The sequence below is a fragment of the Lathyrus oleraceus genome, chromosome 1 (genome assembly GCF_024323335.1).
Source record: "Lathyrus oleraceus cultivar Zhongwan6 chromosome 1, CAAS_Psat_ZW6_1.0, whole genome shotgun sequence".
Classification (NCBI taxonomy): domain Eukaryota; kingdom Viridiplantae; phylum Streptophyta; class Magnoliopsida; order Fabales; family Fabaceae; genus Lathyrus; species Lathyrus oleraceus.
Genome location: NC_066579.1, coordinates 125,125,878 through 125,140,153, shown reverse-complemented (window position 1 = coordinate 125,140,153; position 14,276 = coordinate 125,125,878). Strand labels below are relative to the sequence as shown.

Here is a 14,276-nt window from a genome sequence, read left to right as displayed (position 1 = left end):
ACGGGTGCGACACATTCGTTTATATCTACTGAGTGTGTGTTGTAACACCCTAATCCCCGACTCGACATTTAAAGTAATAGTTCGAATAAAAATCAAATATTAAACTGTCACCTAAACATAAAAAACTACAAAAGCCAAATAGTCATGTAAAATAAGCAGCGGAAATTAAACAAAGTCTGAAATAAAGTCCCGACAATCAAACTCCAACAAAACAAAACAAAACATAACACAATGACGGAAGACATCTCATCCCCATCCCTAATTCAACAACTACTCATGTACTTGATTGTATGTACTCCCGGGAAACACAAACACCACAACAACAAACAACGTGTGGGAATACATCTAACAATTATTAACAGTGAATAACAACAAGACATGCTAGTAATAATGAATATAACAGTATTCTCAATCACACTCAAACACAACAAAACCAATCATAATGCAAATACAATGCAATGTCACCATCTTTATCTCATATTCATATGATACCAAAATTACTAGGATCAAAAGTATGTTAATATATTCATATGTCTTTATTCATTTATTTAAATTATAAATCTTTCGTATCTTTCATGAAGAAAATACATCTGAGCATATATTGGCTCACACAAGATTTTTTGGATCATGAAATGTAATAGACTACTTTATCACAATGTGCATAGAATAATTATTGTAGAGATCGTTTTGGTCTTGCAATTTTCTTTTTATTTAGCAAATTATCCCTTTTGTTAATTTTGATAGGTTACACCCTCGATTCTCCTTATTTATGCATTTTTTTCATTTATCAATAGAGACCTTTATTATAAAAAAAAAATAACTAGATTTAAATAACGTGTATATTTCTTTAAATCTAGTGAAGTATAATATTCTATAGTTGAGTTCATGTAAGAATGAAAAAATTCACGTGTATATTTCTTTAAATCTAGTATAGTATAATAGTTTAGTTTGTGAGAATGAAAAAAATTACAATTATATGTCATGAGTAGATCATAATTGTTATTATCACTAAATATGCAATGAAACAAAAAAAAAATGAAATACAGCTACATATTAAATATAACTAGCATCTCTCACGAAATGCATCATTACAATCAAACAAATTCAAGAGGAAGTGGATGAAATACAGCTACATATTAATATTGTTTAAGCAAAACTTCCTTAACAACTTTCTCGAAGTTCATGTAAGAACATCCACCTGGACTAGTGTTCTCCTCTGCCTTCTTCTTCAACTCCATGACCTTTTTCTTCATCCTCTTCCCTTTATCTCCCAACATCAATTCATTGATCAACCTCTCCACTTCCTCTCTCTTCACATTAGAATCAATTTCCATTCCAATCTCCCATTCATTGTAAATAAATCTACAGTTTGTTGGCTGATCAGCGAAAAATGGCCAACACAACATTGGCACTCCTGCACATATACTTTCAGTGGTTGAGTTCCATCCGCAATGACTCAAGAACCCACCAATTGAAGGATGGTTCAAAACTTTCTCTTGTGGACACCAGCTCGCAATTAGGCCTCTCTCCGAAATTTCATTCAAAAACTCAGATGACAAAACCACCGAGCCACCAATGACAAGATCAGGCCTAATGATCCACAAAAATGGTTTATTGCTGTTGGCCAAACCCCAAGCAAACTCCAACAGTTGCTCTGAAGTCATAACTGTAACGCTTCCAAAATTCACATAAACAACAGACTCAGAATCCTTTGATTCAAGCCATTCAAGACACTTGGTATCTTCTACCCAAAGATTAGAACCTAAACATTCCAAGTGATTATGCTCAGATTGTTTTAATAACAAAGGTAAAGGTCCAATTGTATAGAGAGAAGGAAACATAGAATTGAGACCATTTACTACATCACTCTCAAGTTCATTATAAGTGTTAAAAATAATAGCAGAAACTCTACGAACTCTCTCTGCTACATCCATACCAAATTCTAACATGGTATCATTTCGATTTGCTGTCTGAATAATGTCAGTTAGATCCTTTAGTCGAAAGTTGTGCAATCCTGGAATACAATCTACTTTGGTGTCTAAATATCCATTTGTCCGATAACTCTCATCTGTTTGCAATAAAAACAAAAGTCAATAGGTTGAAGCATTATATATATATATATATGGAGAAAGAAAGATCATAAATAATAACCTTTGAGTGGTATTAACCCTTCCTCAATCAGTGTAGCGAGGTGCAGATCAATTAATAAGGTACAAGCACTTGTTGTGGAAAAGATAAGGATTGGGAGTGAATGATCTTCAGCGGCTTGTATGGTAAATGGCATGTAAAAATCAGAAACTAAGCATGTAACCGGCGGAACAAGACCAGCAATGGCAGATTTATGAAGTCTAGCAAGAAGTTCACAAAAGAAGTGGTGGCAGTTGTTCATGATTGATTGACAAAGAGAAGGTATGTCTTGAGTAACATCACCATCATCACCTTCCATTGGAATTAGACCATCTGGTATGGTCTCAAAGTTAAAGTCAGTGAAACCATCAAGAGAATTAGGACCCTTTGATTTAAGCAAACGTTTGTGGTTGTATTCAGTGTTTACAAAGGTTATGTGAAAGCCTCTAAGATGAAGAAGTTTTGCTAGTTTCATCATTGGATTGATATGGCCTTGAAGTGGAAATGGAGTTAAGATAGCATGTGGTTTTTTCTCTATAGAATTAGTCATCTCTGATTTGTGAGAAAACTACAAAGAAAGAAAGAAGAAGAAAGTCAATGTGAAATCTCAATCTTGGATTAGGGAATGTGATATCTCGATCTATATATAAACAATTTTAGCTTAATTATATTCTATACCATGTGTCCATGATGTGGTTATGATGGATTCTAAGACAAAAATTAGAAGGGTTAATATATAACCGACAATGTCAATATTGTTACATTCAACATTTATTTTTATGGTGTCTTATATATAAATCGATTGTAAAATTTGGGAATTTCTGACTACTATTTTCAAATTAAATATTAAAATAATTATATTTTAAAATTATTTATCAAACTAATTACTTTTCAAATGAAAAAAATTATATCATAAGAGCGGACAAGAGCGGACGCCATTGACTATGGCGCATGCATATGCATGCTTGTTTGCACTAAGGCACCAACCCTGGTGACACATGCATGCATATGATACAATAAGAGTAGGCGTCACGCCAGTGATACATATTCTGTTTTATTTTGTTCTTTTATTATTTATTAAGGGGAGGCGCCGGGAGGAGTGGCGCATGCATGCAAAACACTATTGAACATACGCCAAGAGGAGTGGCGCATGCATACAAAAGGCTATTGAACATGCGCAAGGAGGAGTAGCACATGCATGCAGTATTAATAAAAAAAACATTAGTCAGTGGCGCATGCATGCAATATTATCATTTTGCATGTATGCGTCATAGGCAGTGGCACCTTAGTGCAAAAAAGCATGCATGCGACACATGCAATGATGCCTGCTTTTGTCATGTAATTTTTTTTGTTTGAAAAGTTGTTAGTTTGTTAAATAATTTAAAAATATGATTATTTTGGTATTTTTAATTTGAAAATAGTGTTTATTTTTTAAAAAAATATTTCATGAGTTTGGGGTGATATTTGCTATTTTTTATGAGTAGTGTTATTTCTCCTACACCAAACACTATTCAATGTATATTTTCTGTGAACATTGTTTTTTTAATAAAATAATATTAAATAAAAAATATTTTTTTAAAATAATTAATTTTGTAACAAAAATATAACATTAATTATTAATCAATTTTATTATTGTATTAATCACAAAACTATATGTTATTAACAACATATTTTTTTGATAGCTTATTATCCAACTTCGCTACTTCATTAACCAATAAAATACATAATATTAACCCAATTCTGACATTAGTTTATAATTTAATTAATGAATTTTAAAAACTAAAAAACAATAAATAATAAAATAAAATTGTTAATATTATTATATAATTTTATAAACAAGTATTTACATAATATTAACCGATTTTATTTAATATTTATTGTTTTTAAATATTTACAATTTATTAGTCAAATTATAAATTAATATTAGAATTTTGTTAATATTATGTGTTTTATTGATTAATAAAGTAGTGAAGTTGGTTAATAAGCTATTAGCAAAATATGTTAAATACATATATTTTTGTGTTTAATGCAATAATAAAATTGATTAATGACAAATGTGATATTTTTGTTACGAAATTAATTTTAAAAAAAAATATTTTTTTATAAATATTTTTTTTATTTAAAATAAAATTTTAATATTATTTTATTAAAAAAACATTGTTCACCGTATAAATATGATGAATAGTGTTTGAGGAAGGTTCTTCACGGATTGTTGAAGCACAAACTGAAACTTCTTCACGGATTGTTGAAACATAACTCGAACATAGGATAAGCAAGAGAGCTCGAAAAGGCTAAGGATATAGGATTGGACAAAATTGATTCTCGACTTGTTTCTTTTATCTAGTAAAAGGAAATAGTGAGATTTTTGTTCGAAAAATTCCTAAGGATCAAGAGACTTTTAGTTTTAGAAGGATCTTGTTATCCAAGATGAAATAGACGCAATAATGTCAAACCATACTTTGGAACTTATCGATCTACCTAAGGATCAAGATCCATTGGATGCAAGTGGGTGTTTATAACGAAGTATCATAGTAATGGTACATTAAACAGTTACAAGGATAGATTAGTAACCAAGGATTTTAGACAAAAGGAAGGTGTTGATTATTTCGACACATATGCACTAGAAGTAAGAACAACTAAAATTAGAGTTCTGTTTCAATAACATCCTTGCATGACCTTGAAGTTCATCAAATAGATGTCAAAATAAAATTTCAATATGGAGATATCGATGAGGAGATTTATATTGAGCAATTGGAAGATTATATGTATTTCCTAGAAATGAGCAAAAGGTGTGTAAGTTTATCAAGTTCTTATAAGAATTAAAACAAGCACTGAAACAATGACATCAAAAGTTTAACTTTGTCGTTGCAAGATTTACCAATTAATGGAAAGACACACAACTTAAGGAGGGATTTTTCAATCATTATGAAAACATAAATTCAAATATTTTGTCATCATCAAAGGGAGCATATTGTGAGGAATACATTTTATATCTAGTTCAATTTTGATGAAGATAAAGATTATCGAAGAAGAAAATGATCAAAAGTGTCATGCACATCAATGATGAAGTTGATCAAGAAGTTTTAGCCTAGAAATTCAAGTAAAGATTTAAGACAAGTGAACATAACTAAGGTACTCATTTAAATTCATACTACATTACTTTAAATTTCTCAGAATTTCATCTCTCACTTCATCTAAAAACCTTCTTGTATAATCATGCATGACTATCTAAAAACCTTCTTCGTTTAATTCTTGTGACAAGTGTTTGTACACAAAGTTGTTTGAGAATATTGTGATACTTCTTTGTCTCTATGTTGATTACATATTGATCATTATCAATGAGATGAATAGAATTTTAGAAACAAAGAGGTTTCTAACTTCCACATTCAAGATCAATGATCTTGGACTAGTTGACACACTTTTGGGGATCAAAGTAAAGTGAAATAGTGGGGGTTATGAACTTAGTAAAACAAATTATGTTGAGAAAGTACTTGACAAGTTCAAACACTTACATTTCAAGAAAGTGAGTACTCGATTTTATCTTAGAGTCAAACTTCAAAATAATGATGGAAGAGTTGTGACTCAATTGGAATATGCAAGTGCATGTAATGTACTAGATCCGACATAACATTTGCAATTAGTAAAATGTGTAGATTTTACTAGCAATCCAAATGGTTAACACTGGAAGGCCATCATTAGGATTTTCGGCTATCTTATAAAAACTAAAAATCTTGACTTCATTATGGTAGATTTCCCGCCATATTAGAAGAGAATACTGATGTGAGTTGGATATTGAGTATTGAATATCATAAATTTGCATTTGGTGGATATTTACACTAGTTAGGGGTGAAATTTCTTGGAAGAGCAAGAAACAAATGTGAATCACTCTCTCAACCATAGAATCAGAGTTTGAGGATTTTGCTTCCGCTAGTGAAGAAGCTGAATGGTTGAGAGACCTTATATTGGAAGTTCTATTGATTAAAGACAATGTTTCAAAGGTGTTGATGCATTGCAGTAGTCAAGTCACTTTACCCATATCATACAAAAATAGTGTATAACAGAAAGTCTGTGCAAGTATGACCTAAACATTCTTTCTTGAGAAAATTGATTAAGGATGTAATCATTTCATCCACATATACACGATCGAGCCATAATTTGGTTGATCCATTTACTAAGCCACTGACCATGGACTTAGTAAAGACAACCTCAAGAGGTATGAGATTGAAACTTCTTGAATAAGAGTTTCAACAGCGACAACAAACCAATCTTACGTTTACAAAACATTAACCTCAAGATTCAATGGGTAACAACAAGTCGTTGATTTGGATGTTTGTCGGACATTTGATAATAATGTTAACTATATTAATTGAGGCTTGGGTTTTTTCAAACTCTTAATGAAGTTTAATATCAAGAATAAGTATCTCATGAAAAACGATACAATATAAACTTGACCTGTGTGAATTTCGAGATGGTGTCGTCTCAAAGTGAGAGTTAGAGTTTCTTTCATGAGAAATTCATAAAACAGGAAAGCACATGGCCATAAATAAGTGTTATGAGAGATACGTAGGAGAATAACCCTTAAAGAGTATGTGTAAGGTAACGACGATCTAATCATATGGATTAATGGTTTAAACGCATTGCTACCTAACATTCGATTAGACTTTGTGTTGTCCTCACTAAGATACATAAGTGTATTAATATTCTTTATACCTCCTTTTCTGGAATTAGACTTGTCATTATTATAACAAGTGGAGAATTGTTAAAAATTATAGACAATCAATGTTCATGGGAGTATTCTAATATGATAAGAAATGTGAAATTGAATTAATGACAATAAATACGTTTGAAATATGCAATACTTCATAAAATGGTGCATAATATAATCATACGTGAACCATTACAAATTTATGATAAAAATATGTTATTTTATTAGGAAGGCAACTTTGTGCAATAACATATCCATGATCTATAATATATTATTCAGAATTTAAAAATCATAACAAAATTAATACCGGATCCACCTTTATTAATGTTTTTCGATTTTGAGATAGCCCCTGCTAATTTATTACACATGTATCGGGTGGTGGGAACTTCACTCAATTCCTATATTCGAAGGAGTTTGACTTGAATAACATAAATTTTTACATCTTAACAATTTTTAGTCCCAAATATATTGAAATTAAATCTGCTGCTAAATAAGCTGGAACATATTTTTAATAGATGTGATTCAATTAAGAAACCCAATTAAATTAGAATCGTGCATTTCAGACTTTAGGGTTCCCACATATAATGTTTAAACAAAGAGAAACGTTATTCTCTCCCTGAATATATACTCTATTTAATAACTTTTATCACACTTAAATAATTGCATAGATACGATGTAGATTGCATAAGGTGTAAGAAATTAATGTAAGCATAGCATGGCTCTTAAACAAATTACATGTGTATTTATTCCAAATTCCACTGATTCGGCATACATACATATAATGTATTCTATTACTCTGACTTTAAGAATCAAGATATTTCTTAGCAACTTTAAGTATTTCTTATATAGAGAAGTCAATCACAATGATTCTATTCAATCACAATCATTCTATTTAATTGTACAAAACTAGATAATCCCTCTAATATCGGGATTAAATTAAATACATATAAATAAAAAATAGTACATGTGATTTCACTATTTTAAGACAGCTATTAGTAGGGGTTGTAGCCAACTGTTAGCATAAAACGTGAGAGAAAATGACAGGCAAAAGAGACTCGGTTCTTCCTAATGTTAGTTTTTCTTTATTTCTTTTACGAATCACACTTAGCTTTGCACAATTTAATATGTCGATTTTATCTTTTTTTTTTCTTTTATTATTGCGAGATTAAGGATTAACATAAATTTGTGTATTTTTAAATTAAAAAGGTGCTAAGTAGACGGGTTTATTATATTCTACATTACTTTTTAAGTGTCTTTTCATTCTGTCCAAAATTTTTTTTTATGAAGTTTTGCAAAAATAAATTTAAAAAAGGTGAATACAATTTGATTTTCTTTTTTAAAGATAGAAAATTATTTAATCTTAAATACATTTTAGAAATTTAGAATTTTTTTAATGAAGTTTTCTTAATTTGAATATTTTAAACTATTTATTTCCCTATTATAAAACAAACTATTTTTATCTTTGATATTCTATGAATTTTTTGTCGCTCTATCCAATTTGCTTATACCTCATCTTCATTGATGATGTAGCACAATCATGATGGCGATGTGTTAGTATTTTTTTTATATATTTTTCTAATAATTATATTCAAGATTTTGAATTAAATAATTATTGTTTTCATACTTTTTTTTGAATAAATTAATAACTATGTTAATTTAAATTTCTTTAAAAATTTGTTAATTAAAACTGTTCAAAGAAAATTTCTAGGCTCATTTTCTATATCAACTCAATTCATTAAATTATTAGTCTAGATATGTTATATTTTACATCCATATTTAGATCAATTAATTTTTTGTCAATCAAATATCTTATAAGAATTATAATAAAAATTTTATACTTTTTATTTTTTTTATTGGAAGTTTTTTAGATTATAATAATTTTTATTAAGTATTAAATGTTATTAGTATGTCAAAAAATTTTAAAAATCAATAGATAAATATATTTATAGTGTAATATCAAATGAAACTATTCAAATCATAATAACATAAAACACCAATTGTATTTTAGATGCCTCAATGGAAGGATCATGTTTTTCACGATCATCATTATAAATCATTCTATCAAAACTTACACAATTAAAATTCTAACTATCATTTTTATACCCTTCATCTCGTGTGGTATGTGCTTATTTGCATTTAAAAGAGAAATCGTGAAATATGTTGGATTTGGCCTCCTTTCCTATGTGAAGAAAAGTCCATATATGATTAGCCCATCTGTTACACTTATTTAAGTGGAAATTATCAATTTAGTGTTGAGAGAGATAGAGAAAAAATAAAGATTCAAAAGAGAGAAAAGAGGAGATAAACTCTCATTTCCATTTTTTTGCAACCAATCTCACTAAATCTAGGATCCTAGATTTGTTAATCAAGCTAAAATTTATAGGGCACACCCCTACTTTTTGCTTTGAAAAATATTCAAAACATAGAAATATGAAGAGAAAAAAAAGGTAGGGGTATATTCGAAATAGTCAATATAAATGACTTTTGCTTATATTTAATACCATTGAATTTTTTTTTGTTTCTTATTTTTGGGACCGAAGGTAGTATATCCTATTAATATTTCAACACTTTTAAATGAGTCATCATTTTTTATCTGATGATATTTAAGGTGATAAAGAAAGAGTTTTTCATCATAGTGCGGTGCCATTTTTAACTATAATTTATTTATTATCAATGTTTAATTGCAATTTTGGTCCATCTGATATACTTTTTTTTGTCTTGATCCCCATTTAAAAAATCACTTTCTTGGTTCATTTTTTAAGTTTTGTGTTGGATTTTAATCTCCAAAAAGGGTCGAAAATCCAAAAAAAACTTAAAAACGGACCAAAATTATAGTTTCTAAAAAGGGATCAAAATCCAAAAAAAATAGAGGGACTAAAATTGCAATTAAGCCTATTATTAAATTTGACCTTTCATTTTCCCATGCAGATTTGATGTGTCTATACTCCTTCAATTGTAGAGTGTCAGCCCCTTGAACAGAAGAGTTTATCTTTTCTTCTTCCCCACTGAGTTATTTCCTCATGGATGGTTATTGTTTCTGTTTTCTCCCTAGTTCATTATCTGGATGAAACCACTCCCCTTGAGTTATGTCTTCATTGGGTTGAGTCTTGTTTGACTGTTTCTTTCTAGTTCTTACCTAGATAGATCTTTTGGTCCCCAAGAGTTTATTACCCAGTAACTGGTAATATCCTTCTTGATGTTGAGTATTTTACATGTTGTTTACCTAGTAACTGGTCAAAGGTAATTTACTCCTTTCATTTCTCCAGCGGATTCGTTTTTTTTTCTTCGTTTCCCCAATAAGTTTATCCTTGATATGTTCACTTTAATCGGTAACTGATACTCTTCCTGTTTGGTTTTCTATCCAGTAAAAAAGTAGTTGTAAATCCTTCTTTCTCTAGAGGATCTATCCTTGATATGTTCACTTTAATAGGTGATAGATACTCTCTCTTTGGTTTTCTTCCCAGTAATCGGTAATCGTAATTCTATTTTTCCCGATAGTTTATCCTTGATATGTTCATCTTAATCGATGACGGATATTCTTCCTTTGATTTTATCCTTGATATGTTCACTTTAACTGATGACAAATACCCTCTCTTTGGTCTTCTGCCTAGTAACCGGTAGTTGTAATTCCTATTTTTCCCGGCAGTCTATCCTTGATATGTTCATCTTAATCGATCACGGATATTCTTCCTTTGAGTTTATCCTTGATATGTTCACTTTAACTAGTGACAGATACTCTCTCTTTGGTCTTCTACCAAGTAAAGGTAGTTTTAATTCCTATTTGATTCCCTTTATCCAACAGGTTATTCTTACCCAGTATCCAGTAATGAATTTTCCTCGTTTTCCTCAGCGAGTCATCCTTGATATGTTTATCCTAACTGGTAACGGACATCCCTCTGTCCGAGTATATTATCTTCCTACCCAGTAACTGGTGGTAGATAATATATCTCTTCTACTCCTGTGTTGAAGTTTTTCTTCCCTAGTTGAATTTGGGTTCGCATTTCGTTGTGAAATCGAATTCCCTTTTGTGTGAGTATTTCTGCTTTGTTCTGGTCTACTCTCTTCCTCTGCTGAATTCCCTCCAATCTGAGTCTTTCCATTGATTTATTTTCATGGAAATCCCCCCGTGTCTCCATCAGTTTTTAAGTCGTATCATGTCCTACATATAACTTTTATTCCCAGAGTCTCTGACTCCCCAATGAGTTTTCCTTATGGAATGCATTATGCTCCTGTGGATTTTCAGCTTCTCCGGATTCTTTTCCTTTGTGGCAATATATTCCCCATAAATTTTATTTTTGCATTCATATCATATGCATCATGAGGTCTCTTAGGGACCAAAATTTGTTTAGTGATGTTATTATTTAAGTCCATTTTACTGAGTTGATACGAAGATTTTAACCTTCACATCCTCAGCTAGAATGTCCTTAAATATGGGCAGCTGTAAGACCCCACTTTTTACCCTAAGATCCCTCATGCTATCTCATCATTTTCATTGGCTTTAGGATCACACCTTAGTATCCTCCTCACCCCTCATTCATTGGGTTTGCATTGGGAGAGATCACCAAGCACATTTTATTGTATCATACTTTATTTTCCTTTGTTTACTAACCAAAATACCAAAACAATGTCTAGTATAGTTTCATTTTTTTTGTAGGTAGTATGTGCATCCATTTGTGCCTTATCAAGCTCATATATAGGGTTTGAGACCCTCAATGCAAAAGATAAATCAAGGAAAGGTTCACCATGGTTCTAAACATCATATCTGGATCCTCATGCTCTTTAATTGTCATTTTGATCAAGAATTCATGAAGAGTTTGAAGTTTGTTTGCCTTGGAAGCCCCAATTCATCTGGGTATCTTGTGTGACTTCCTCAACAAGTTTCGTCATCCATTGGTCAAAGATATTATGGTACACTTAATTGTACATCATCTCAATCATATATAATTCTCCATGATCCCCAAAGACCAAAAGAGCTTCAAGTTTGCGAGATGGTTCGAAGAGGTTAACTAGAGAAAGTCAACTACTCAAATCTGGGGTTCCCTAGACCCTATCTCCTACAATATTTGTCATATGAAAATGATTCCAATAGAAAGGTTTCTATCTATGACATTCCAAACAACTTTCTTGTTGGTATCAAGAGCTAATTTTTCTTGGAAAGTCATTTTTTATGGTGAAAGATTATAGGCCATTTTGTCTGTGTCCTAGATCGAAGGTCAACTTCCAAGAATCATAACTTGCTCATTTTTTATGATATGAAGGCCATCCAAGTTTCATGATCACTTTCAGGATGCATTCTCCAACTTTGCTTCTTTTAGAAATGTCAAATTCTACTTGGAAGGGCATGTACGAAGAGGAAATATTATAGGTCATTTTGGGCCATCATCATTGAACAAGCAATTTTCCTCAACTTCTAAAATCCATAAATCCTTCATGAAAGATTCAAATGGTGTAAAATTATTGACCAAATTGAATAGGAACGAAATAAATAGGAACGAAATAGATACAACTTTGAAGAAAGAACCATTTTCATTTGAAGCTCATAGCAAAAGTTATTCAAGGTGGAAAAAGTGATCATTTGACTTTTAACTTAGAAAATTTTCACCTATGTTTTATTTCTCCAACTTCCACCTTAAAATTCATCATGATCCAAGCTCCAAATAGAAAAAGTGTCAACATTAATGTTGCTCCCCTTCATGTAGCATTTCTAAAGAGTCCAAGATCATAACATTTGGAGCATTTTTGAGTGACTTGGACGTGGGTGTAATGCATGGTCCCATTTGGTAAGTTTCATGACCAATTTTCATTTCACTAATGCATGGTTCCATGCTATCATTTTAGGTCGAAGTACATTTTATTTTGGACCAATTCACATCATTCTTTGGGCCTAGCACACCCCCATGCAAGCATGCATCATTGCATTGCTATTTTTGGCAAATTTTCAAAAGATGTGGAAAGAAATGTGTAGGCTATATATACTACATGATCCTTGAGCTCATTATTGGATCTCTCTTATCAAAGTTTTGCACTGCTTCTTCCCTAACTTCCACAAAAGGATAAACTTGGGGATTTCTTCTGAAATCAAGTTTTAATTCTCATTCTGTTTTGGAATTGAAACTCCAAGAATTCAAGCATTTTAATCATCCATTTCACTTCCTGCAAGTTGGTAGAAGCAAGCCCAAGCAAATTGAAATCATGATCGAGCTTCCTCACTGCAAACAGAAGGTGAATTTTGTGAAACTTTTCTTCTTCGATTCTCCCTAAACTCTGCATCATTTCACTTGATTTTTGATTGGTTGAAGTTCTACCAATGTAGGCAATAAGATTGAGTTGCTTTGAGGTCAAATCGAAGCAACTCAGTTCATACTCCTCAATTTTCAATCCCACATATCTTTCAATATAGTGAGAATTGGATAATTTTGAGGGAAGATTTGGATTCTTGGCAATTTTCTCTTCAAAATAGTATATGCACTTTTTATTTTGGTGGAATTTGATGGTGGACCAGTCCGGTGAGGTCCACCGGAGAAGATGACCGGAGCCCTAGCTCCGGTGGTGTGTTGGCAGCTTCACATCCATCTGATCATGGTCTAATGATCTTATCATGGCCTTTGGTTTGAATTTCCACATTGCAACGCATTGACTTGGTTGTATGGTAGACACTACACGCGTGACCATCTGATTTGCCACCTCAATTAATAAGGAGATCTGATGTTCCTTGTTTTTTCTTATTTTATTTTAATTTCTGATTTTATGTTTAATCCTTTTATTTTGTTTAATTCATATTAGATTCATTTTTAATCCAAAAAATATGGGACTTTCACCAAAAATCTTTAAATATTTCCCTCTTCCATATATTGAATTAAAATAATTTTTTGGATTAATTTTGATATTTTTTGTGAATTAAATAATTTTGGACTTATTTTTAAATATTTTAAAATACTATTGAATTTCCAAAAATTCTAATTTTTTTATCTAAGGTCCTTTGACCTTGTTTGACCAAAAATACTATTGACTTGTTTTTTACCATTCATTGTCATTTACATTTCATGTAAGATGTTTATGCTTCAGACATTTTTACTTTGCTCATTTGAGTCATATCATTTGCACTTGTATATATATTATGTGCTGGTGATTTTGTTATATTTGTGGTCTTAGGACCCTAAAATAATTAATAACAACAAAAACCCTAAAAAATATCTTGGTGGACTGTTGGACTTGATCTGAACTTTTGGACTTAGGATAGGCAATCTTCCCCATGCTTTGAGGACTTGGCCAATGCCATTACTTTGAGATTGAACCATCCTTGATAGTGTCTTTCATCTGATGCAAGCCTTAGGATTTCCATTTGGGTTTTATCTATCACGTTATCTCTATGCTTGATTATTATACTGTTATTATTGTTTATGTCTGATGATTGTTTCTAAGAGTTTGCCAAGGAATATTTCAT

The 14,276-nt window shown here is 31.1% G+C and overlaps 1 protein-coding gene across 1 annotated transcript; it reads right to left on the bottom strand.

Annotated features, from left to right (window-relative positions):
* Window positions 1–1,136: 1,136 nt before the first annotated feature.
* Window positions 1,137–2,677, bottom strand: LOC127121556 (7-deoxyloganetin glucosyltransferase). Its single transcript, XM_051052030.1, has 2 exons — window positions 2,152–2,677; window positions 1,137–2,068 (listed from the first exon to the last, which is right to left on the bottom strand). The coding sequence occupies exons 1-2, from the start codon at window positions 2,675–2,677 to the stop codon at window positions 1,137–1,139; spliced, it is 1,458 nt and encodes a 485-aa protein (XP_050907987.1).
* Between the last annotated feature and the right edge of the window lie 11,599 nt (window positions 2,678–14,276).

What these genes read in the sequence shown, in the direction of transcription:
- LOC127121556 (XM_051052030.1), bottom strand. Translation starts at nt 2,677, where the DNA reads ATGACTAATTCTATAGAGAAAAAACCACATGCTATCTTAACTCCATTT. An exon ending in AGGGTTAATACCACTCAAAG is followed by an intron (nt 2,069 to 2,151) that starts GTTATTATTTAT and finishes TATTGCAAACAG; the next exon opens with ATGAGAGTTATCGGACAAAT.